The sequence below is a fragment of the Hirundo rustica genome, chromosome 3 (assembly GCF_015227805.2).
Source record: "Hirundo rustica isolate bHirRus1 chromosome 3, bHirRus1.pri.v3, whole genome shotgun sequence".
Classification (NCBI taxonomy): domain Eukaryota; kingdom Metazoa; phylum Chordata; class Aves; order Passeriformes; family Hirundinidae; genus Hirundo; species Hirundo rustica.
Genome location: NC_053452.1, coordinates 668892 through 691498, shown reverse-complemented (window position 1 = coordinate 691498; position 22607 = coordinate 668892). Strand labels below are relative to the sequence as shown.

Below are 22607 nucleotides of genomic sequence, written 5' to 3'. Positions count from 1 at the left end.
TCAGCTCAGCAGGACCCTCTGCATGGCTCCAGTGAGGCTGGGAACAGTGAACACATGGATCTGACAGCCAGGGCAGTCTCCCTGCTCAGCACAAGTGTGCAGGCACTGCAGGTGGCAGGATTTGGGTTTATCTTGCTCATGGGACAGCTACACACTCCTCCTTCTCCTCCCTGGGCCTTCCAATGGCAAGGCTTTTTGCTCTGCAAGCTGTAAGAGTGTCTATACAGGCAAGAGATGAGATCTGGCTCGTTCTGGGCTGGCTCATCCCTTCTCCTGCAGTCCTTTTCTTCCCAAGCCTCATCCTGCAGATGCTTGCCAAGGTGCCTGTCCTGCTCGTGCTCTGAACAGGCCCAGAGCTTCAGCCTGTCCCAACTTCCTGGGATGCCAATCTCTCATCGAGGCAGTCAGACCCACCCTGGAGAGCCAAGCCCTGTCCCCAAACCACCATCAACCCTGGGGCACAAGTTACCAGCAGGCCCTCACTTAACCAAACCAGCAGTCACTGACAACTGAAAGCAGCTCAAAGCGAGTTTTCAGCCTTCAGGGATTTTCTCATTTACAACTCCCACATCATAAAATTCCCATTTGGAGCACTGTTCTATTACAGCTGTAAGGCACAGCACTTGACACTATGCCTTAAAGGCCTCTTACCTGATCTCCCCCAAAGTTACCTTCTGACAGCTCCATAGGACCACAGACCCTGCTGCCAGCATGACCCCAGCCCTCCACATCCCCTTTTCAATCCTCCTCTAGGCCATTGCAACCAGCGGTTATTCATCCTCTTCCAGCTCTTCATCCATACTGGAGCTTGCTTAAAACAAAACTGAAAGTACAGGCCTGAGCTTAAATGCAGCTCAAGAGTGTGGGAAAGTCCCAGCCGAGGTTGCTTAGGACAATTCAGGCCCATTTGTTTCCACACAAGTGCCTGACACAGCTACAGAAGAATCGCAGGGCAGCAGAGGAAATCAGAGCAAAGCAAAAAGCTCTTCCTCAAGCTGCAGAGAGATCTGTGCACTCATGGACCAGGGTGCTCAAAGGATGCAGCGCTGCAGGGGCAATTTGGACAATTTAAGGGCAAGAGAGAACATCAGGGACTGCTGGAAATGCTTGGTTTGGAGGTCTTTATGCTTCAGGGAGTTGTTCACTGGGACTAACACACATCTGCTTCCTGTTCTCTTACACTGTTCAGTAAATGCTCCATTTTGGCCACAGCTGGTGGCTCTCTTGGTGGACCTGGGCTCTGGTGGAGCCATGTGGTTCCATCTGACCCTGCATGCCATACATGGGCTTCTCTAAGGTGCTCCTTCACTCTGGGCTGAGGCAATTGGATCCCACCTGTCTCGGGTTCAATGCAAGATGTATTCTATTCTCATCTGTTGAAACTGGTTGGGGAGGTGCTTCTTTCTTTATGTCTTCTGTGACCCATGCCTCATAATTCCAGGGGAAGGGGGCAGGTGCCTTCTGTTAATGGGCCAGCTGTTAAAACGTGGGACAGTGTTCTTATCTCTTCCGGGACCTATCCCTTGTAACTCTGGTGGGGATATCTGCTGTTAAACCAGGTGGGGCAGGGCTCTTTATCCCTTCCAGGACCCATCCTCCCTCCAGGTAATAACTGCTGTTCCTGGGCGATCCAGGCTCACTGCATGGCTGATACAATTGCATCATTCAGGGCTGGGAACAGCATCTCGGATTCGCCTGAGAAGGGGGCAAAGGGGTTAAACACAGCCGACAGATGCCTGGGGAATGAGCCCCAAACCCTTTCCAGAATCCAGGTGGAGGAAAACCGCTATCTGACAGTGGTGTTTTACAAAGACAAAAAAAACCAACCAACCAAACAAACAAAAAAAAAAGCGCCTTCTTTATTGAGAGCAGCACGTAAAAACCCAACAAAACCCAACCCTTCTTGGCTGCAGTACCCTCCACTCAAGCAAACAAACTAACCCACTCTAGGCTGCATTCCAGTAACAGAAATACTATGGTAGGGAGGAGTCAGCGCTCTGGAAGAGGGAGACAGGGGGCTCTGCCCAGAGTCATAAGTACAAAAAAAGGCACAGGGTAACTGGGAAAGGTAGTGAGCTCCTTCATATGCCAGGCACTTTGTGCTCCTGTCGGCTGGCCTGGCCCCACGGGGAAGGGGCAGGCAGGCGTGCCTAGCACAGACGGACGGAGGGAGCTGGGCCAGGCCGGCAGAGACGGCTGTGGCGAGCAGGAACGCCCGAGCTCCATCCACACCAGCAGCCTGAGGGCACCGGGCTGAGCAGGCAGGGGCAGGAGGCAGCAAGGGCTGTCTTTTGGGACCCACTGGGGAGGGGGTGGGGCTGGGGTACACTGGCTTGTGCTTTGAGTCCAGCAGCTGCTGATGCTGAGCTGCTCGCTGGCGCATCGGGGTCGGGCTCAGCGAGGGGCTGCGGGAGTGCCGCGGGCTCTTCGGGCACACACAGACAGACCCCTGTCCGCCCCGCCACATCCTTCACCGGCACGGGCCGGGTGCTCAGGCTTTGCTCTCGGCAGGGCTGTCCCCAAGGGTGGTGGCAAGCTCGCTGAAGGAGGGCCGGTCCTTGGGGCTGGGGGCCCAGCAGCGCTGCATCAGCTTGGCCAGGCGGGAGGGGCAGCCCTCGGGCTGCGGGAGCTTCGTCTTTCCCGACTGCAGACCTGGCACGAAAGAAAAATCCAAAGGGCCGTTGGGAAAAGGTGCGATCCCTTCTGCGGGATGCAAGGGGAGCAGCAGCTCTCCACGCAGGCTGGGCCAGGCTCCCCGGCCAGACCAGCACTGTCACACGGCCTGCTTGGCCCCTGTCACCGCATGAAAAGCAGGCGGGCTACAATTCCAGGGACAGCACGAGGTTCTGCACGTACCTGCTAGGACCTCATCATCTGCCAGTGGAGCGTAGGGCATCTCCCCGTGCGTGAACACCTCCCACATGAGCACCCCGAAGGACCACACATCCGACTTGGTGGAGAACTCGTCCTCCAGCACGGCCTCGGGTGGCATCCAGCGCAGCGGGATCCAGGCCTGGCGGAAATGGTAGTACTCGCTGCGGGCAGGACGGGCAGGCAGTGAGACCGGGGCCGTTCCATGCCCTCCCTCTCCCCCGTCAGGCTCCCTGACCTGTTGTACACGTCCTTGCTGAGGCTCAGGGATGAGACCTTGACCTGCCGCTGGGCGCTGACCAGGCAATTCCTGGCTGCCAAATCCCGGTGCACGAACCTGCCGTTGGAGAGGTGCTCCATGCCCAGGGCCACCTGCGTGCAGAGAGACACCTGACCCCAGAGAGCTGTCAGCGCCGGCTGCCCTCCTTAGGGTGCCCGGCCCCACAGTGCTTCCAAAGCTGCACGGTCACCTTGTGTTTGGTAGTGAGTGGCTGTGGCTTCAGAGACTCATCTTTGCTCTTGGAGATCCTCAGAAACTGCTTCAGGTCCCCCTGGGAGACAGACAGCACTTCAGAGCCAGCACCTCTACATATTGACAAGTCTCACTGGTCCCTGCAGTGCCTGGACATGGCAGGCCCACAGATCCTCATCTCCTGATCCATGGCTCCTGCCTGTCCTCCTAGTCCCTGCCTCCCAGGGCAAGCCAGTATCTTGTTTCTGTGCCCCAGCTGGCTAAGATCAGGTTAAGCAGGACTGAAATCTCCAGGCTTTTCACGCCTCAAATTTATTTCTCTCCTACAGACTCCAGACTCTTCACAGCCCTTTGCGTTCACAGCCATTCTGGACCATGGAACATTGGCTATACAAGCTGAGTTATGGTCTATAAGCAGAAATGAGGATGTAGAGGACAAAGTCACTCCCAGGTCTTGCAGAAGACTCACATTTCCCTCGAGACTCCTCCAGAGCCTGGGAACAGCAGCAGGCTCAGCCTGCTCTCCTTACACCCCCACTGCCCTGTGCTGCCAGCCCGTTGTCACACTCGCAGGCCCCACGCCCACCGCTGTCACGTCCCTGCCTCCCTGCTGGTGGGCCCTTACCAGGTCTACGTACTCCAGCACCATGTAGTGAGGCTCTGCCTCGCGGCACAGCCCCAGCAGCCGCACCACGTTGGCGTGGTTCAGCTTCCCAAACATCTCGGCCTCCCGCCGGAAGTCCAGCTGCAGCTGCTCGTCCCTGGTCTGCAGGCTCTTCACCAGCACCAGCACCTCACCCTCGCCGTCCTCTGCGCCTTTGGCCTTGGCCAGGAACACCTCACCAAACTCCCCCCTGCCTGGAAGTGCAGACAAGCACAGGGACGGGCGGCGCGCGTTAGGACAGGGGCTCGGCGCTCCGGGGGCCGCAGGGCCTCTGCCCCCAGCACATCCTGTTCCCCGCCTGGGAGGTGCTGGGGTTACAGCCACGGCTTTCCAGGGTGGCCCGGCATACCCAGGGTTGTGATTGTCTGCAGGTTGGAGCGCGGGAAGTGCATCTTGTCGGTGGCGCTGTGGCGCTTGCTGGCCCCAGAGCTGCCGCCCAGGTTGGTCAAGGCCACTTCTTCCTGAATCTCTGCCGTCATCTGCCCGTTCTGCAGCAGAGCACCGCCTGCCAGGGAAGCACAAATAGCTTCAGCATCCTGCCAGGCCACACGGTGAAAGTTATTCCGGGGCTCAGCCCCTCCTGGGGCTCTGACACTCCAAGCACTCCAGCCTGATGTCCGGCCCCAGGCAGCAGAGTGGCCTGGCCTCAGTTTTTGCCCCATCTCTGGCAGCCACCCTTGAAATCAGATGCTGAGCAATGGCTTTGGTCCCAGAGCCGGCCAGCCCCATCTGGCCTTGTCCATCCCACGCTGCTCAGTCACCCCCAAGCAGTGGCCACGTCCGAACTACCACTGACAAAACTCGGCAGGATGGCACCAGGAGGTGGGATGCGTGAGGCAGAGATGGAGCAGACGGATACTGCTCGCTATAACCGCAACCTCCTGATAGCCAAGAGACTCTCAAGTCTATCTGGCATCACCTGCTGCAGTCTGATGTCCCTGCTCCTTACTCACTTTGCAGCAAGCCCTGGGAATGTCCTTGGGAACGCTGAACCTGTAAGACCAGACCAGCCTGGATTTTAACTGGCTGGGTCGAAGCAGTGCTAGGAAGCACTGTCCTCGCGATCAACCCCAGCAAGCCTTCTCAACAGGAGCTTCACTAGAACTCTCCCTAGCACAAACACAAGCCAGAGAGCAGGACAAAACATGATTGCCCTGGGAAAAGTAGAAAAGCCTGCGGTTTACAGGAACTTGGAGGGAAATGACTGCATAGATGGCAAACCTTGATTTTGAATGTATTTACTGCTTGATCAGAGCTGGTTACTAGGCAGTGGTACCTTCCACAAGATGAAGGCAGGAGTTGGAGCTTAAAGCAGGGAACAATGCTGAGCTAGGGTCCCTCACACACCTGCAGCATCACTCTGTACTATTCCATTTCAGCCGCTCCTGGAATAAGCACTAGGCAAACAGCCACGCAATAGAAAATTACAAAATCAAGACAACCCAGCACGAGGTAACTCCAACAGGAGTGCCACTGCCTGCAGTTTCCATCACAGGCTGTTGTATCACAGCGTGTGTACATGCCTGCTCACAACGCACGTGTGCAAGACAGGCACCAGCACATCCTGAGCAGGCCTGGCCACCACGACAGGAACCAAGGCTTTGTCACAGGCAGGGCTGGAGCTGTGAACACTGAGATTTTAGAGCCATGGCTACTGACAGCTGTCTGCTCTCACATGGCGGAGCAGGAATGGCAAAGATAAAAGCAAAAAACCACCCCTTACCCTATAAATCAAAGCGGGATGCTCCCTACTCTCTCCCTGTTTTTACACTCATTATCAGCAGGACTGTTTGACCCTGTGCTGTCTGCACTCATGACTAATCGTGTCTCAAGACCATAAGCTTGAAGCCAAGAGGATAAGGCAAGACAACCACTGCAACTGTGCCAAAAAAATGCTGTAGGCTGCAGAGTGAGTGTGAGTGCTGCCACTAAGGGACAGCACCAGCAGGCAGCAGCAACAAGAGACACTTGTGAGAATAGACATTGCCATGCTTCAGAGAGCCTGGGCAAGACACTTGGTTACAAACAGACAGGAGACTTCATTGATGTATCCAGCGGCCCAGAGGGCAACCCAGTGTAAGGAAGCTGCCTGCAACACCTGAGCATGTGCTGGAGAAACAGACACAGCCACACAGCCCTGGAGACACCAGCACAGAAACCAGCCCCACAGCCATGAGCCTCCCCAAATGCTTTGTCTGTATCCAACAACAACAAAAGCAGCACAGTTGGACAGGGATCCTGAGAGCACGCGCTCGTTACAGAGGATGTGGCACACTAAGGACGTGACCTTGGAAAGGTCAGGAGTTAGGAGTGCACTGATCTGCAGGAAATCCATAGCAAAGACCCTCTGCAAGGCCATGGAGAGGTTAAATCTTTCTGACTCCAAGGGCACTGGAAAAGTCAACTGGTGGTCAGCCAGGGACTACATGTAAGTACCGAGGCAGGTGCTGAAATACTTTGGGTCACCCAGCTAACAAGGGGCCACACATCAAAAAGAGGCAAAGAGCCAGATCTTTGAAAACTGGTGAACGGAATGACTGCACTAGAGCTGACAGCAAACACAAACCACTTCTCCAGAAGTACCAAAAAGGAGTGTAGACATCTGGGAAGCTGGGTCTGCTTGTAAAAATGAGGATACACCTGGCAGCTGAACCAGTTCCAACTGAAGAGAATAAGAAGAGGCAAACTCTAGCAGAAGAGAAATATAATAAAGATAGGCCAAGATAAAAATCTGAGACCACCTCAGAAACAACTGTAAGAAATTCTTTCCCCAGGAAGGGGATGCTGGCCAGAGCCTGCTGGCACAGGTGAACTGCCTGTGACTTTTGCACAGAAAGATCTCACAGTGGTGACAGATGCAGAGCACAAAGCTGCTGAGATGCTCCTGCATCCCTGCTCTTAGGAGGTCCCCCACAGCCAGACTTCTCTTCTGGAGGTTTGGCTCTGCTCAAAGTGCCAATGCAAGGAGAAAACCAGGAAGCAAATGCAGCAGTTGTGTTTTGCCAGGCCCCCACAGCAACTTGCACGTGATCAGGGCATGTCTGTGTGCTGGAGAACTGGGAGAGGGAACCTCTGCATTTACGAGGAGCAGGAATGGGGAGGTCCAGGGAATTAGGGACAGCAAACTCAACTGCACCCCACCACTTACCAGTCCTCACTGGAGATAACAGAGGGAATTTGGTGAAACATCTTCCCTTCAGCACCAGGAGATGCTGAACTCTGATTTGAAGAGCCAGCAGAGTACTACTATTTCATTACACTCCAACAGGGATCCCCCCCTCCCGTGGCACACGCGATCCCACGTGAAGGGGCTGGGGTGCAGGAGTGATACAGAACTCAGCAGACAGACACGGCCACAAGGCGAGGCTGGGATTCAGCTTTCACACTAACCTGCCTATTTCTCACCTGGCACCAGGTGTGTGCCACCAGTCAAAAACCAGAGCAAGAGGCCATGGGTCAGGAGTCATCCCATTCCCTGGGAGGCCCCTGCCCCTCAGCCCCTGCAGCACAGGGACAGGGCCAGCAGTGAAGCCCCCAGCCTCAGGCGTACCGGCCTCACCGTTCAGACACTCCATTTCAGGCTCCTCGCCCTCTGGGTGCTTCTTCAGCCTCTTGGCTTTTCTCCTCTTCTTACAGTAGAACATCAGCCCCAGCACAATAATGATGTAGGCAACGGCTGCCCCCACTGAGAGCCCGATGGTCTGGATCATCTTGTAGGGTGTGTGGCTGCCAGGCCCCTCATCCTCTTCTGCTGCTGGCTTGTCTGTGGGGCACAGAGCATCCAACACGTGGGGGTGTGGAGGGATTTCCCAAATTCTGCTCAGGAATGTGCTGGAGGGACGTGAAAACCCCCAGCCCCCTACCGTGGCCACCTCCTCCCCCAGCCACAGCACGCTGGGCACAGTCCACAGCACGCTCTGCTGCATTCCAGGGGGGATGCTGCTGGCACTGCCTGGCTCTAGGCACCACCAGAGCTCAAAGCAAGGCCTAGAACTGCCAGGGATGCCAGGAGGTCACTTTCCTTACCTACAACATATAGGAAGGCCTCCCGGTGCTTGATGTTGCAGCTGTTGCCAGCGATGCAGGTGTATTTTCCAGAGTCCTCGGTGGTGACATCGTAAATCACCAGGGAGCCGTTGGGCATGATCTGAATCCTGCCAACCACACACATAGAGCTCCTTGCAAAGGCCAGAGGGCACAGGCAGGCTTGGGGCACCTGCAGTCCCACCTCCCCAGTGCCACCAGCTTCCATCTCAGGCTGTGCAGCACTTAAGAACAGACTGCAGCTCAGTCACAGCTTACAGGCTGTGGCAGAAAGGGAAACCCTGGGGCCAGGAGAGTCCTGGCATGGGGTGTCAGTTACGTGCCCACCAAGCTGGGAGCCCAGGACTGCACCACTGGCACCCTCACACTGGGCAGGGATGAGGGATACTTGGGAATGCCCTGCTGCACCACAAGGCAGTTTGGAATGGAGGCTGTGTACCTGGGCAGGAGCTTGCCGGGATCCAAAATCTTGTCCTTCCCTTTCCACTGGATGTGCGGTATGGGGTCCCCCTCTGCCTGGCACTGGAACATGGCTGTGTGGCCCTGGTACACCGTTGTGGGCTCTGGCTCCAGCTTGAAGGTGACGAAAACTGAAGGCAGAGAGGCCGACACGAGAGCCGTCAGCTCCTGGGAATGGTGCTAAGCTCCCACAAGGGAGCACGGCCAGCACGGTGGCACGTGCCCTCTCGGGCTGTACGCAGAGCACTGATAAACCAGACACTGGAGTGCCACGGCACACAGCTCGGGGTCAGGCCGGACGCCGCCTTCTCCACCACCTGGGCAAGGCCAGCAGAGCAGGAGAGGCCCCTGCCTGCCCCAGCGCCCTCACCTGCTACCACGAGCTGCACGGTGGCACGGATCTCGCCCTGCGGCCGGTTGGAGGCGATGCAGGTGTAGTTCCCCGAGTCGCTCCTGCTCACCTTGTGGAAGGACAGGATGCCAGCGTTGTGGCTGACGTGGGACGGCAGGCTGCTCCCATCTGCAGGATGCGAGAGGAGAGTGCAGCAGCCGTGCAGGAAGCGCTGGGCCGCACTGCTGCTTCACCCGTGCCGGAGTGGGGACAGCATCAAGTTCCCGCAGCCTCAGGTCAGGAGCAGGTACACTCCAACCAAATCCCCTGACCTGTCTTAGTCCACTGGATGGTGGGTTTTTCCCGGCCCGTGGCTGAGCAGGACACTGTCACCTCCTTGTCAAACTCCATGCACTGCAGGGGCTGAGGTGGCGGGGTGAACTTCAGCTTCTCTGCAACAGACAGAGGTGATGTTTAGGCTCCCTCCCCGCACGGGAGAGCCCGGAGCTGGAGGTGTCCCCCCAGGGCTGGCAGCGTACCCAGCACGTGCACCCGTGCGTATCCCTCGATGCTGCCCGCCGGGGTGCTGCTCACACACTTGTACATGGTGCCATCGTACACCTCCACGTTGTTGATGCGCAGCGTGCCGTTCTCCGAGATCTCAAACCGCGAGTCCTGCCCAGAGCGGGGCACAAATGTCAGCAGCCCTAGGGTTGGCCCTCGCCTGTGGCACTGCATCACCCCATGTGCCACCCTCAGATAAACACATCCCTGCTGAGGGATGAGCTGAGACAAGCTGCGGGCACCTGTCTCTTGCCCCTGCCCCAAAAGCACAGGGCTGACTGCCAGCCAAGCGGCAAGAGACCGCCAGCTGTGCTCCCACACAACAGTGGGATGGATGGAGCTAGTGCCAGAACATGGCCACAGTGGGGGGGACAGGGGACCTGGGCCTGGGAACACGGCAAGGAACAGCAGCAGCAGAGCAGGTGCCCAGCACAAGGGCCCACGAGAGGCAGGGCCTTGCCTTGTGGCCTCACCTCCGAAATGGAGACGCCGTTGCGGTACCAGGTGACGGTGGGTTTCAGGGAGGCTTTACTGAGGCAGTGCAGGTATCCTGGCTTGCTCTCCTCCAGCTGGCTGTCCTTGGGCATCTCCACCCATTTGGGGACGGCTGGGCACGAAGGCAAGGGGTTACACAGAGCCACTCACTGCCCCTCTGGCCAGCAGCAGTGCACAACACACAGGCAATGTGCTACCAGCCACGGCTGGCAGCTCACAGCTCAGCCATGAGAGGTGCCTCTGTATGAGGGAGGTGACGAGCCACGCTGCCCAGCTCACCCTCACCCCCTACCCAGCCCCTCTTCTGCTCCCACCCTTCTCAGAAAGTTTCCTACTGGCGACAGTGACGCTCAGCTCCTGCTTCTTCTCTCCAGCCTTGTTGGCAGCATGGCACGTGTAGATCCCTGCGTCCGTCTCGGTGATACTGGTGAAAATGAGCTGCTCCGCCTCTTGGTACACCCTGCCAGCAGTGGGAACTCGTTCCTGGTTTCTCTCCCACCACACCTGGGGCGTGGGTACGCCTTGTGGGGCAGGGCAGGACACGCGATGCCCCTGGTTCGCTGTCAACACCTTCGGGGAGAAGGGTGCCATGTCTTCGATCTCTGGGAGGAACACGCGACAGCAGGGCTCAAAGAGGGCAAGAAAAGAACGCGCAGCCACCCCACCAGCACCACCATTCACGTGGGAGGCACCATTTAAAGGAGAGAGCGCACAAACTGCGTTCGCTCCCCTCATCCCCTCAGCAAGGATGAACCATTGCATGCACCGACACACTGCTGTATTGTCACACAGCTCCAGAGTGGCACTGGCACTCTGGGACACACTGCCCACCCTGCCAGCAGCCCCAGGACCTCACCTGCCAGCCGCAGAGTTGCCTTCAGCACGAGAGTCTTCCCCCTCTGCCCACGGCCGACGCACTTATAGACACCGGTGCTGCGAGCCCTCACCTGGGTGATCAGCAGGGAGCCGTTGGCAAACACGGTGATCCTGGGCACAGGAAGGGCTCGGTGGGCATCTCTGCAGGACATGGGCCACAGCCACAGCACTGAGCTGTCCTGCATGAGCCCGTGAAACCAAGAGGCTGCCAAGCCAAAGCTTCCCAGCACGCATAACCACGGAGATGGCTGGGACACATTCTTCACGGAGGAAATGAGCTCACTGAGGTCTTTTACTTGGTCAAAAGCTGGATCCCACCAGAAAATGCATCACCAAGCACGAGCCAGCTCTGAGAGCACACAGAGCCAGGAGGAGGGACAGGGGACACAAGGTGGCGCCCGGGGGCTGCCAGGCCAGGGCACCAGGATGGCACTGCTGGCCTTGCAGAGCCTGGGACAGTCACAGCTCCGGGATCACCGTCCCTGCCCTGCAGGCTGCCCCATGCTTAGACTGTCTGGGGCTCAGAAACATTCCTGGCCCTGGGGAGGAATGTGGAAGTGCAGGAGAGCCATGGGCTCAGGGATGGCTGTGCAGATGTTGGGGGCTGGGAGGCGTTCCCAAGTCTTGGCATCTGGTACTGGGACACATTCCCGACTGTGAATTGCCCTAAGGGGGTGTCTGGAGCTTGAGCTTCCCTGGCTCCATAGAATCACCACATCTGGGGCTGAGAGACATCCCTGGCTGTGGGGCCATCATACATGGGCATCCAACACTGACAGCCCCAGAGACTTGTGCGAGGACAAGCTGCCCCCTGAGCCCTCTTCAGGTAAATGCCATGCACAAGGACCAAGTTCCTGCTAAACCCAAGCCAGCTGAGCTGAGAAACCAATCCCCACGGCCACTCTGATGTTGCATGCCTGCCCTCATGCACAGACAGGGTTTGACCTCTCTCTCCTGGCACACGGTGCCCCTCTCCTCCCAGCCCTGCCCACACCCCTGGGGTCCCTGTTACTTGGATCTGTTGGAGATGGGGTTGTCTTCAAAGAGCCATTCCTGCGTGGGAGGGGGCACAGCTGCAAACTGGCAGTCGAACATGGCCTCTTCGTTCTTGGTCACGATGAGGTCCTGTGGGACGATCACTGCCTGAGGAAAGCTCTCGTCTGCAACGGCAGGGACCACAGGAGGGTGAGATGGATGGAGGGGCCTGTGGTGTCCTCACACCATGCCCTGGGGAAAGCTCAAAGAAGAGCTGGGTGCACCCTGCAAGCCCAAAGGAGGCAAATGAGCCAGCAGAGCTGGAGTGACGGACTCAGAGCCCAGCACTGCACGTGGGAGCTGCTCTGGGGAAAAGCCCTTCTGCTTCCAGCAAGGCCCTGAGCACCCTGGTTCCCAGCAAACAGCTCAAAGCTGGCACTGGATGGCAAAATTCCCTTGTCCAGTTCCAAATACCCCTCTAATGTCAACAATTCCTGTCCTCCTTGGGCCTTGCCTTCTAAAGCCAACAGGGCATCTACCAACATCCAGAAGCACCAACAGCCTCCAGAGTGCTCCATCACAAGAGGAGACAACATAAACCTCCTCCAGAAAGACGCTGGGGCAAATGAACACCCACAGACAGGGCCGGGCTCCAGCCTGGCCGGGATTTGTCGTGTCCGTCCCTGCCCAGAGGCTTTGCAGCGAGGGAAGTGTCACCAGGCTGCCGGCTGCCCTGCGGCGGTGGGGAGGCCGCGAGCAGGCCGGCGTCACGCACGGCTGGGACACGTCCGCAACTCACCGACGACGTTGAGCGTGAAGTTGTTGTGGCTGCAGACGAAGCCCACGGCGCTGCGGGCGCAGCAGTAGTACAGCCCGTTGTCGTCGGGGCCGGCGCTCTGCAGGGTCAGCGTGCGCTCCTTGCTGCTGACAGAGTAGGTGCCGCGGCCCTCCGGGAGCGGGCTGCCATCCCGAAACCACTGCCACGTGGGGCTGCAACACAGGGCCCGGCAGGTGAGCGGGGGCACGGCACCGCCGGGCTGCCTGAGGGCGGGTGTGCGGAGGAGACAGCCCAGAGATGGCCCCTTCCCCTGGCTCTCCGTGCCCGCTGCCGGCCCCGACACAGACACGAAGCCATGAGACATGCAGCCAATGGACGGGACGCGACTGGGAAGCGACGGAGAGTGACTGCGGCACACCAAGAAGCTCAGCAACTGGACTGTGACAGCCCATCCTTACTGTGCTCCTCGCTAGGCGGCTCTGGGGAAGCCCTTGGCCTTCTCCCACGGCGCTCAGCCACAGGCTCAATCCTGCCTTTCGCCTTCCCTGACTCTACTGAATTCTTGCGGGAGAGAGGAGGGGACGTGGGGGAGGAGGAGAAAGAAAAAGGTGGCGGGGGAGAGGGAGGGGGATAGAGAGAGAGAGAGAGAGAGAGCACACAGCCAAGGTGCAGGGGCCCCTGGCAGGGTCCGCTCCTCGGGAGGCAAGCCTTACCGTGGGTGGCCATCGATGTGACACCGCAGCACCACCGTGGAGGAGGGCTGGATCTCAGCTACGCTGGCCGGCTGCTTCAGAACCACACTGCCTGTCTCAATCCCTGTGGGATCAAAGAATACCAACACAGCTGGTTCTCCAAACCTACAGAGCACAGGTGGTGGTTACTGGTGACTCGCCGATAACCAGAGGAGGCAGCAAGGGCACCAGCTTAGAGACACATACGCCCTCGAGCCAGTGTGGAGTAAATGGACACCCACACTGCAGAGATCCCACTGTGCCCTGTGCAGCTGCTCTCTGAGGGCTAAGGTGAGTTCTGAAGGGACCTGCAGTGCCCAGGACACACTTGCTGCAGTAATGTCCCGGTTTCATATGCACAAACGGGAAAGGCGGCAGGAGAAAGCACCTTTGACAGCCTCAGGGACACCAGAAGACACAAGAGGCCTACAGGACAGGATGGACACGGCAGCTGGACATGAATCCTACTTGAGCAGCCCAAGCTGTCTGATCCCTGTCTGACCACACAAGAATTAGCAGCCAGCCTGGAAAAACTGTTTGCAGCCTGCTCCCAAGAGAGCGCTTTCCCCTGTGCCCAGTGGGCAGCACCAGGCTGCGGTGTGCGCCCGGCTGCCTCAGCCCACACTCACACTTGATGTTGAAGGACGCGTTGGCCGAGCGCGCCTCCTCCCCGCTGAGCACGTTCCTCGCCAGGCACTGGAACACCCCGGCATCCCGGTGCCGATCCACGGCGGCAAACTGGAGGTTGCTGCCCTCCTTGAAGCGCTGCTCCGTGTCCTGGACGGGGAGCCCGTTCTGCAGCCACTGGAACTCCACGTCGGCGGGCTCCTTCACCTCGCAGCGGAGGATGGCGCCACGGCCGTGCAGGGCATCCTGCGAGTACGGCTCTTTGGTGAAAAGGATGCTGGCCTGGGTCCCCACAGCTGCACGACAGAAAAGGGAGGGCACGTTTAGAGCAAGGACAGGAGAAAAGCGGATCAGGTAAGCACGTGTCATTCTCAAGGGTCTCCAGACAGTCAGAGCCATGTTAGGAGAAACACAGCTCAAAGCACATCTGTCAAAACTAATTCAGAGCTTTAACAGATCTGTGCTCGGATGTCAGCACAGCTGCTTTAAACCTGTCGGCAGCAACCACTGGAACAGGGGTGCCTGAGCTTGCCACAGCCAAGGAGAGCCCTCTGCTCCCTGGGGGACAGGGGCATTAAGAGGGCGCTGTCATGACAAGAATGCCCCACTTCTAGCCTGAACACAGAGGTGTCTTGCAGTTTACGAGCCAGGAAGGCAGTCACCAAAACCCTGGAGAGCAAGCAGCTTCCTGGGCAGTTCCAATGTTTCTTTGAGTGCTTCTTGTCCTGTTTTTTTGGGATGCTTCCTGAGTTCCAGCCTTGCATCAAGCCTGTCCCTGATCAGAAATACGCAGATTGTTTCTAGGTTTTCCTCAAAGTCCCTCTCCTCAGGACTGTCTCTGATTCACCTCCACACCCCCAGCAAATACCCAGAGAAACACTGGCATGGAACAAGGATCGTCTGTGTGAATAAACACAGCAGCTGCTGGAACACAGCACGGGAGGATGCAACAGGGACACCACAAACTTGTGCTGGTGACTCAGCCCACTCGCAAGCAGAAGCAGAAACAGCAAATTGCAATAGCTGTCCTTGGGGTCTGGTAATGGCCTGAGGGGCTGGAGGCACCTCTCTAGAGAGATGGAAACCCCACAGAGCCCGCCCTGACACACTGAGGCCCACCCAAGAGCTCGGGGTGCTGGGCACGGAGCAGCCAGTGCTTCCCTGGGCAGTGCCTGGCACGGCTGCTGAGGGAGCACGCTCGAGTCACCGCATTCCCAAATCTGGCTGCTGCCTGCCCACAGCCAGCTGTGCAGGCACCCTGCTCTGGTTACCAGCTGGAAAAGCAAGGGGAGCAAACAAAAGGCAATGCAGCACATGACGGTGGCTCTTGGACTCCGTCACCAGCACCGTGCTCTGCAGGAAGGGGGCCAAGCCAGGCACATTTCTATTATCTCAGAACGAAGATGAACAAGAAAGTGGTCAAAACAGTGTGCTCCCAGCACTGCAGGAGAAACAGCCTCAGAAAGTGATTGGACAAGTTACATGAGCAGTATCCAAGTCCAGCTGAAAGGCAGCTCTTCTTCGGACACTCAGCCACATGTTCCTACCCGGCCTTTGTATAAAAGCCTGGTGAAAGGATACAATTTGCCAACAGATCTCAGTCAGTCAGAGCTAGGGATAAGGAATCCTTTTCCAAAAGAGATGTTTTGAAGAGCACCAAATTTCAGAAAGTCACAAGAACCCTTCTCATGCTGGAAAGCCTTTGGAGCCTGCTGCACAGCGCAGGGCCCATGGCAATGCTGCTCATGGGGACACTGGTGTCAGCTTACATTTCTGCAAGGCTGCTCTGAGCTCCCCACTCACAGCAGCAAGGCACAGGCACTCACACGGGGCTTCAAACCTGTCCCAAACTCATCAGCCAGGAGCAGGGGCTGGATTTTGCAGTGACCATTCTGTCACTGAATTCCCAACTGAATTTCCTCTGATCCAAGAGCTGTGCACTCTGAATTTGGCTGTCCTGACTTCTGCAGCAGAACAGCCATCTCTATGCACTTCTCTGGAACCTGTTGATGGTCCCGTTTTCCTGGGTCTCATTCTGAGCCAAGTCCCATCAATACTGTGCTCTAAGGGTCAGCATGTCCAGTGAAGTTTCCACAGCCTGCTGCCACACACCTCCCCTAAAGGTAGGAGCCATCCATCAGTCTGTGACAGCTGGCTCATGAACACATGCCTCAAGGTGATACAACGTGCAGGAACATGTGTCACAGCAGGTCTGTGTCATCCAGAGCACTCAGCAAGGCAGCAACCACCCAACCTCACTCAAACAGAGCCGTGTGCTCAACAGCCTAAAAGCTCCAGAGCATCAGGAGCTGAGCTCACGCCAGAAGAGGCTGGTGGGTCAGACAGGCAGGAGAAAAGGGGAACTGAGCAGTCAAATCCACTCAGGTTTGAACCTACAGGAGCCAGGTCTGTTACTGTCCCCAGATGTGCCCCAGCACAACAGGCATCTGTCCCTCAAACCCCCCTGTATGGTACAAAGCTCGTGCAGGAGATGGATTTGTTCTGCTCTGGAGTGTCAGCTTACTGGCCATGCTAGTGCCGGAGTTTGTGACGAGACACCACACTCTGAAGGTGCAGACCATTAGGGAATCAGGATAATATGTTTTAAATTACATGTACTTCTAGCTTTAAATCATCACCATCACCAGTGTAACACCAAAGAGCAGCAGAGCTGCTTTTACCCCATCACTGACAGCACAACTGCACTTCACTGATCATCTGGGAGCTTTAGCTGCCTCATCACATGCGTCCTGCTTGCTTCAGCATGCCCCATGTCCAGGGGAGAGGACTTGGCTCTGTGGACAGAGGACATGATGGTGGCTTGGCACAAGCCCCACATGGGAAGCAGGGATTTTACCAGGTGTCAGGAAACACTGGGATCCAGCTTCCTGCTGAAACTCGAGGAACTATTTATGTTGTTGTTTTCCATGCTGGGGAAATGGACACAAGCATTTCAGCTCAAGCAAGATCCCTGTGATGAACACCCCATGAGCACAGGTGTCAAGGCAAACTGGGATAAATAAATGTTAAAGTGCAGCAAGAGCCACAAACTTGTTTTGTTTTGACAATAGCACCCAAGGTGCCAGCGCTGAACTGGCTACGCGTGCCAAAAACCATCGTCCCAGCCACGTATCCCATTTGGGCTGCAAGGAAAGACCAGGAGCAGCTAGATGTGGTCCAGACAATTTTGGGGGGGAAGACATCAGAAGCCCAGAGCTGGACACAGCTTTTCCCAGTACTTCAATCCAGAGCACCAGGGCCCAGCGTTCGGGGATGGGAACAGCTGCACAACCCTGGCCCAGGGAAGCTGTCCAAGGAGAGGGCTGCTGCGTGGGGTGCCATTATGTTGGAGTTTGGGTAAAATCTGTACAAAGCCACACTCTCCACCTGTGCTGAATAAAGAAGAAAATGACTCTGTTTGTTGCACTCAGCAGCTGGAGGATCTCCCAGCTCTCCTGTGTGGCATAGCCATGGCCACGTGTGGCTCAGCCACTGCAGGCTACCCCAGAAGAGAGAGCAAAGGCAGCCCCAGCTCAGACTGGACACCTCCCCAACTGCTTCTGCTGTGGTTTCATGAGATCATCTGGGCTGGGACACATGGCTGGGAGGTGCTGAGCGAAGCAAAACGATTCCCTTAGTGAGAGTCACCTCAAAAACTATCCAGCAACGCCACACCAGCCTCAGCAGGACCGAGCCAGGGCAGAGCTCTCCCCCAGCACCACAGCTGGGCCAGCCGCGGTCCCACAGAGCCAAGGCCAGCATGGAGCAGTCCCAAACGTGTGTGCTGGCAGAAAGAAACGCTCCACACGCGTTTCTGGCCTAAACTGTCCCAACTGTGGCTAGAGAAAGCTTTTCAGGAAAGCTTCAGCCAGATTAGATAAACATGGTTTGAAATGCAGCACGCCTGAAAACAGCAGTGGTGTGCTACCCAAAGGATGCTTAATTGAAAAGCAGAAGCCTTCTGCTGAGGTAATAGATAAAGGTTAAGTGAACTGTGTAGGGAGGTTGAACTGGTACCTACAGGTCCTCAGGTTATCATTCCCACATACCACAGAGAAAATCACCTGCAGGGAGGGGATATGGACTAGTAGGATGCACAAGGATGGAGAGAAGAGCAGGCTCAGATCCCGTACTGGCTCTGAGATCATCTTTCTGGCAAAGATCTGAGTGCAGGAACACAGCATTCTTCAGGCAGCAGTACCCCCTGCCCAAAACTAATTCAATTTTCTCAAGGAGACAAATAGCAGCTTCCCAGGAAAAACAGTGACACTAATATATCTCCATTAGCAGGCCTAGTTTCTAACACGTGTATCTCAACTCACCTTTTTGTCTTGGGATGTCCCCAGGACTCAGCCATTGCTGGACTCCAGCCTGAGCACACACAGAGCATTTCAGGGTGACAAATAAAATCAACGAAGCCATATCCAGGACAGACTTCTGAGCAACCCTATGAAGTCAGTCACTGCTGTCTGAAGCTCTGCAAGAGTAAGTTTTCAATCCTATGGGGTCAGCAGGAAGCAAAGGATTTGCCACACACACCTCTGGTAAAGAAGACCCAGCTCCATGGGGTACTGGGCTTTTGGTGAAAGCCAGGAATTGTGTGGGGTGGCAGGACCCACCCTAGGGAGACCAGCCTTCTCTAGGGCTGTATTTAAGGCTGCAGCCAACCAGAGGGTCTGTGGACCTGGCACAGCCTGGACACGCCTGGCAGTGAAGGCACCACACCTTCCACATCCCACAAGAAAACCTGAGAGCACCAGGGATGCTGCCTGGTGAGTCCCTGCCACGGCACCAAGCCCAAACCTTCATGGTCATCTTCTTGCAGGCTGCAAGGACACGGGGCAACACTACGAACCAGGCCTCGAGCCAGGCTGGGTTCTCCATTCACCGCTTCAGTGCCTCAGTGCCAGCTCCACAGGCTCACCTGGGGACACTCCAGGAGCCCAACACCATCTGGGTACTGCAGAGCAGCATCTCCTGCCCTGCCTGACAGGCCAGGCTGCCTGCATCTTGAAACAATCCCAAAATCCTGGTCTCCTCGCCTAACGACATCGCTTGGGAATGCAGCCTCAACCACAAAGCCTTCAACTGCTCACAGCCTCAGCCTCTGCTGAGCCCACAGCCACCTCTCTCACCTACAGCCCCACTGGGGAAGCGACAGCCAAGGCAGCTGGAAGGACAATGCAATGCTCCACATCCCCGGCCCTGTGGGAGATCCATCGACCCCAAAGTGCCCACATCCAGGCATGCCCAGGGCACAGCTCCTGGGCACCAGCAGCTCCTCCAGACTAAAAGAGCTCTGGACAAAGGACAGAAAGGGAAAAAGGAAAGAATCCTTTCCACTTTGTACCCAAGAGTTTACCAATCTCCGAGACACCACAGGATATGAGTAATCCCAAAGCTGCTTGCAACCAAACAAGGAACTAAAAGCATGGGAATGGGATTCGGGAGAGGGCTTTGTGCAAGTATAAGGTTTCCTGGTTTGGAAAGCAAGCCCAGCACTGTGGTGCTTCTACAGCTTGTAGCCCAGCCCTGCTCTCCAGCCAGGTCCCAGGAGCATTATTCTGCAGACTCGCTTCCAGGAGCACTTCAGCAAAATTCACCCTGGGTCAGCTCGGCCAGATGTGCGAGCCAGTTCCCTTAATGCTCTGCACCTGGAACAGCAGTTTAGAGGATCTGCAATTCATCTCCAGTCCCCAGGACAGAAAAGCCCAGAGCACCCAAACTGCATCTATCCTTTCTCCCCAAAAGGGAACCATCCTTTTCCTCCCTGCCAGCAGGAGGCCTCAGACCTACCCCAGCTACGGAGGGCGACAACCTGGCTTCGAGCAAACAAAACCTAAGACTCACAAGTACCAAGACGTGATGGAAGCAGCCAGCTGCAAAAACTGGCCCAGCCAGCTGTTCTGGCAGAGAACATGACAGGCCAGCATCTGTTTGGCCTCTCAAAGCAGAGTGGACCTCACATGCTCCCGTGCCAGAGCAAGGAACTCACAAGGAGCTATCCCAGCTCCAGCACAGAGCCAGCTCTGCCTGGGGCTGCACAACAAGCGTGCAAGTCTCAGACCTGAGGTGGGAGCTGAATGTATTTACAGCACCAGCTCAGCACTGAAGGAGACAGAGAGCTTTGTAACACACTGCTCAACACTTGTTCCCTGTCCATCCTTATTCACAGTCACAAAGATGCTCCCTGGGAAGGCACTGCTGCAGCACACAGGTGGGAGCCCTGCTCCCCCGGGCTCCCCAAACCTGCAGGGCCCTTTGCAGCACCCCAGGAGCACAGCAGTTCCGTGGGAAGGCCCTGGGCATCTTGCAGCAACCGCACAATGAGCTTTCCTGCAGAATGGAGTGCAGGGATACAGCTGGGAGAGAGCAAGCTGACCTGGCCAGAGATGCCCTTGTCCCCACCACTAACCTGAGGTGAATAGCCTCAATTTACCCCCAGGCTGCAGCACTTCAGATTCAGACTGAAAGACCAGAATTAAGAGACCCTGTCACCACTTTTTAACTCAGGTACCTGCTCTGGACATGTCAGCTAACTAACAAACCCCAGCAAAGCAAGGTGGCAGTGATGGCTTTCAGCCCCCTTAGAACCCATTCCCAGTACGTGACCACCCCACCACATCTACACTGTGACCTTTATGCTCCTGCCTCTGCTCAGACCACTGAAGAAACAAAGCCTCTGCAATTTGCCCAGCAGCAATACAGGCTATTGCTCTTTGCTGAGAAACCACTAAGGAAAAAGAAGATTTGGATGAGCCAATGCACTCACTCCCAGCTCTGTGAACCTGTAACAAGGCAAGGCAGATACGGGCAGAGCTGCCACTGCATCCCTCAGCAGCATGGTTAGCTGCTGCCAACCCCAGGCAAAACCAACCAGAACCACAGCCTGGAGGGTGACTTGGCTCCCTGCAAGCCCAGGGGCAGAGCTAAGGGCCTCAAGAAAGACAGTCCCCAAAGGAAAAGAGCATGAGAGACTGAGAAGCTCACACACAGCTCCCACATCCCAAACACAGGACTGATTTATCACCTGTTCTCTGAGAAAGGCAGCGGGCCACAGCAGAAGTCTGGTGTCAAAGGCACATTTTCAGAAAAGACCATGACCTGTGCTCCATCCATCCCAAGGCCACAAAAAGCACAGCAAGGATGGAGTCAGGGCTTGGGGTCCTGGCCTCTCACAGGTTTCAATATCACACTCCCAGAAAGCATTATCAAACAGGCCTTGTCTTTAGGAGCAACTTCAACATCGCTGTCTGCAGGCAGCAATTCCTTCAGCTGCCAAGTCCTTGGGAACGGTCCAGCACTCAGGCTTTGCTTTTAGTCACTCTTGGATCAAAGAGCAGCAAACTCTGCGTTCAAGCCCTGGCTCGCTTCCAAAGGCTGGGCAATGAAATCACTGAGCTAGAGCATCCTGAGCTTGCTGGTCCAGAGGACTTGAGGAGCTCTCTGTCAGAACAAGGCTCCACAGCCTGCAGGCAGGTTTAACTCCTCATGTGCTGGGTGTGCACTGCTCAGCCCACGCAGGCTTGGCAGCACTTCCCACAAAGGAGCAATGCTCAAGACACTCAAGTGCTGCTAATGCTCAGGACTGCAACTCTCCCCTGACAGCCTTTTCTTCCTGCTGCAGCCAGGCACAGCTTGCACAGCCCCTCTGCCCACATGACACCTAGGACCCAGAGGGCTTGACATTTCTCTCCTGATCCCCCTCATCCCCATCCAAAATCATCATCCCAAGCTATCAGCAGCCCTTTGCTAGCCTGCAATGCCCGGGCTCCTTCCAACCCAGCTTTCACTGCAGACAGCCACATCTCCAGAGCAGCAAGCAGCCCTCTCCAGACCAGGAGAGCCACACGGAGCAGCAGGCAGTAAAACCACTCACCTGGCCTCCCGTCCTGTCCTCTCTGCCACCACTGCATCAGCCAAGCACTTCCTACCTCGATCCCATCTTCTGCTCCCCAGCCGCAGCAGCCCAGAGTGCCACAGAGCAAGGGACGCACGCCGGCATCTGCTCTTTGTCCCTGCGAGGCTCCCAGCGAGCACAGGGCCCCATACAGACCTCCCATTCATGTCTCCAGCGAGCCATGTGTTTCCTGGCACGGCTCATTATGGACACGCTCATATAAAAGCAGATTTTTGGCATGCCAGAACAGGGAACGACACACGGGTCAGCTTTTCCTCCCCCCCTGGTCACAAAGGCAGAGCCAGCAGGCTCACTTGCACCAGCTGAAGCCATAGAAGCAAGCAAGGAAAATCACGAATGCTCAGTAACATGAGCAAACCCCCTCTGCCCTCCTGGGCCGGCCCCTGCAGCCACATAAAGCAGCTGCTGGGAGCAAGGCTGCTCCACACACAGCCCCTTCCACTGCCCCGCAGATACCGCCGGAGCGGCCGCCAAGCCAAACACACCGAGGTATTTGCATCCCCAAATTATTTCCAGCCAGCGTGTTCCCCCATGCCAGAGGTTCCAGTGGAGAAAGCCTCTCGGATGGGCAGAGCTGCAATAAACCACCGGGCCAGATGGAAATGATTCAGGCAAGGAGCTCGGAACGCAGCGAGCAGCCCAACATCTGGAAAGTCTTTGGGTACTCATCATTTAAGGTTTTTAAGAAGACATATTTCCCCATTCCAGCTCAAGTTAAATCAAAAACTCACTCTGCACCCAGGAAAGCAATCATGGGCACAAAGCAGCATTTGCAAGAAGTGTTCTGCTGGCTTTGGCT

General features: G+C 56.5%; 1 protein-coding gene across 2 annotated transcripts in view; it reads right to left on the bottom strand.

Moving 5' to 3' along the window:
• Positions 1–1837: 1837 nt before the first annotated feature.
• Positions 1838–22607, bottom strand: part of PTK7 (protein tyrosine kinase 7 (inactive)) — a 33666-nt gene continuing 12896 nt past the window's right edge. The window contains exons 2-20 of one of the 2 annotated variants that reach the window (XM_040059606.2): positions 13890–14183; positions 13243–13345; positions 12551–12741; positions 11789–11936; positions 10757–10887; positions 10236–10502; positions 9879–10012; positions 9381–9516; positions 9174–9293; positions 8881–9030; positions 8491–8641; positions 8034–8161; positions 7558–7770; positions 4357–4512; positions 3969–4201; positions 3342–3422; positions 3110–3261; positions 2857–3035; positions 1838–2652 (exon numbers count right to left, since the gene is read on the bottom strand). In XM_040059606.2, coding sequence (XP_039915540.1) covers positions 2492–2652; positions 2857–3035; positions 3110–3261; positions 3342–3422; positions 3969–4201; positions 4357–4512; positions 7558–7770; positions 8034–8161; positions 8491–8641; positions 8881–9030; positions 9174–9293; positions 9381–9516; positions 9879–10012; positions 10236–10502; positions 10757–10887; positions 11789–11936; positions 12551–12741; positions 13243–13345; positions 13890–14183 — 3128 coding nt within the window. In that variant the 3' untranslated portion in view covers positions 1838–2491. The remainder of the gene's footprint in view (positions 2653–2856; positions 3036–3109; positions 3262–3341; positions 3423–3968; positions 4202–4356; positions 4513–7557; positions 7771–8033; positions 8162–8490; positions 8642–8880; positions 9031–9173; positions 9294–9380; positions 9517–9878; positions 10013–10235; positions 10503–10756; positions 10888–11788; positions 11937–12550; positions 12742–13242; positions 13346–13889; positions 14184–22607) is intronic. The other variant, XM_040059607.2, reaches the window with a different exon arrangement.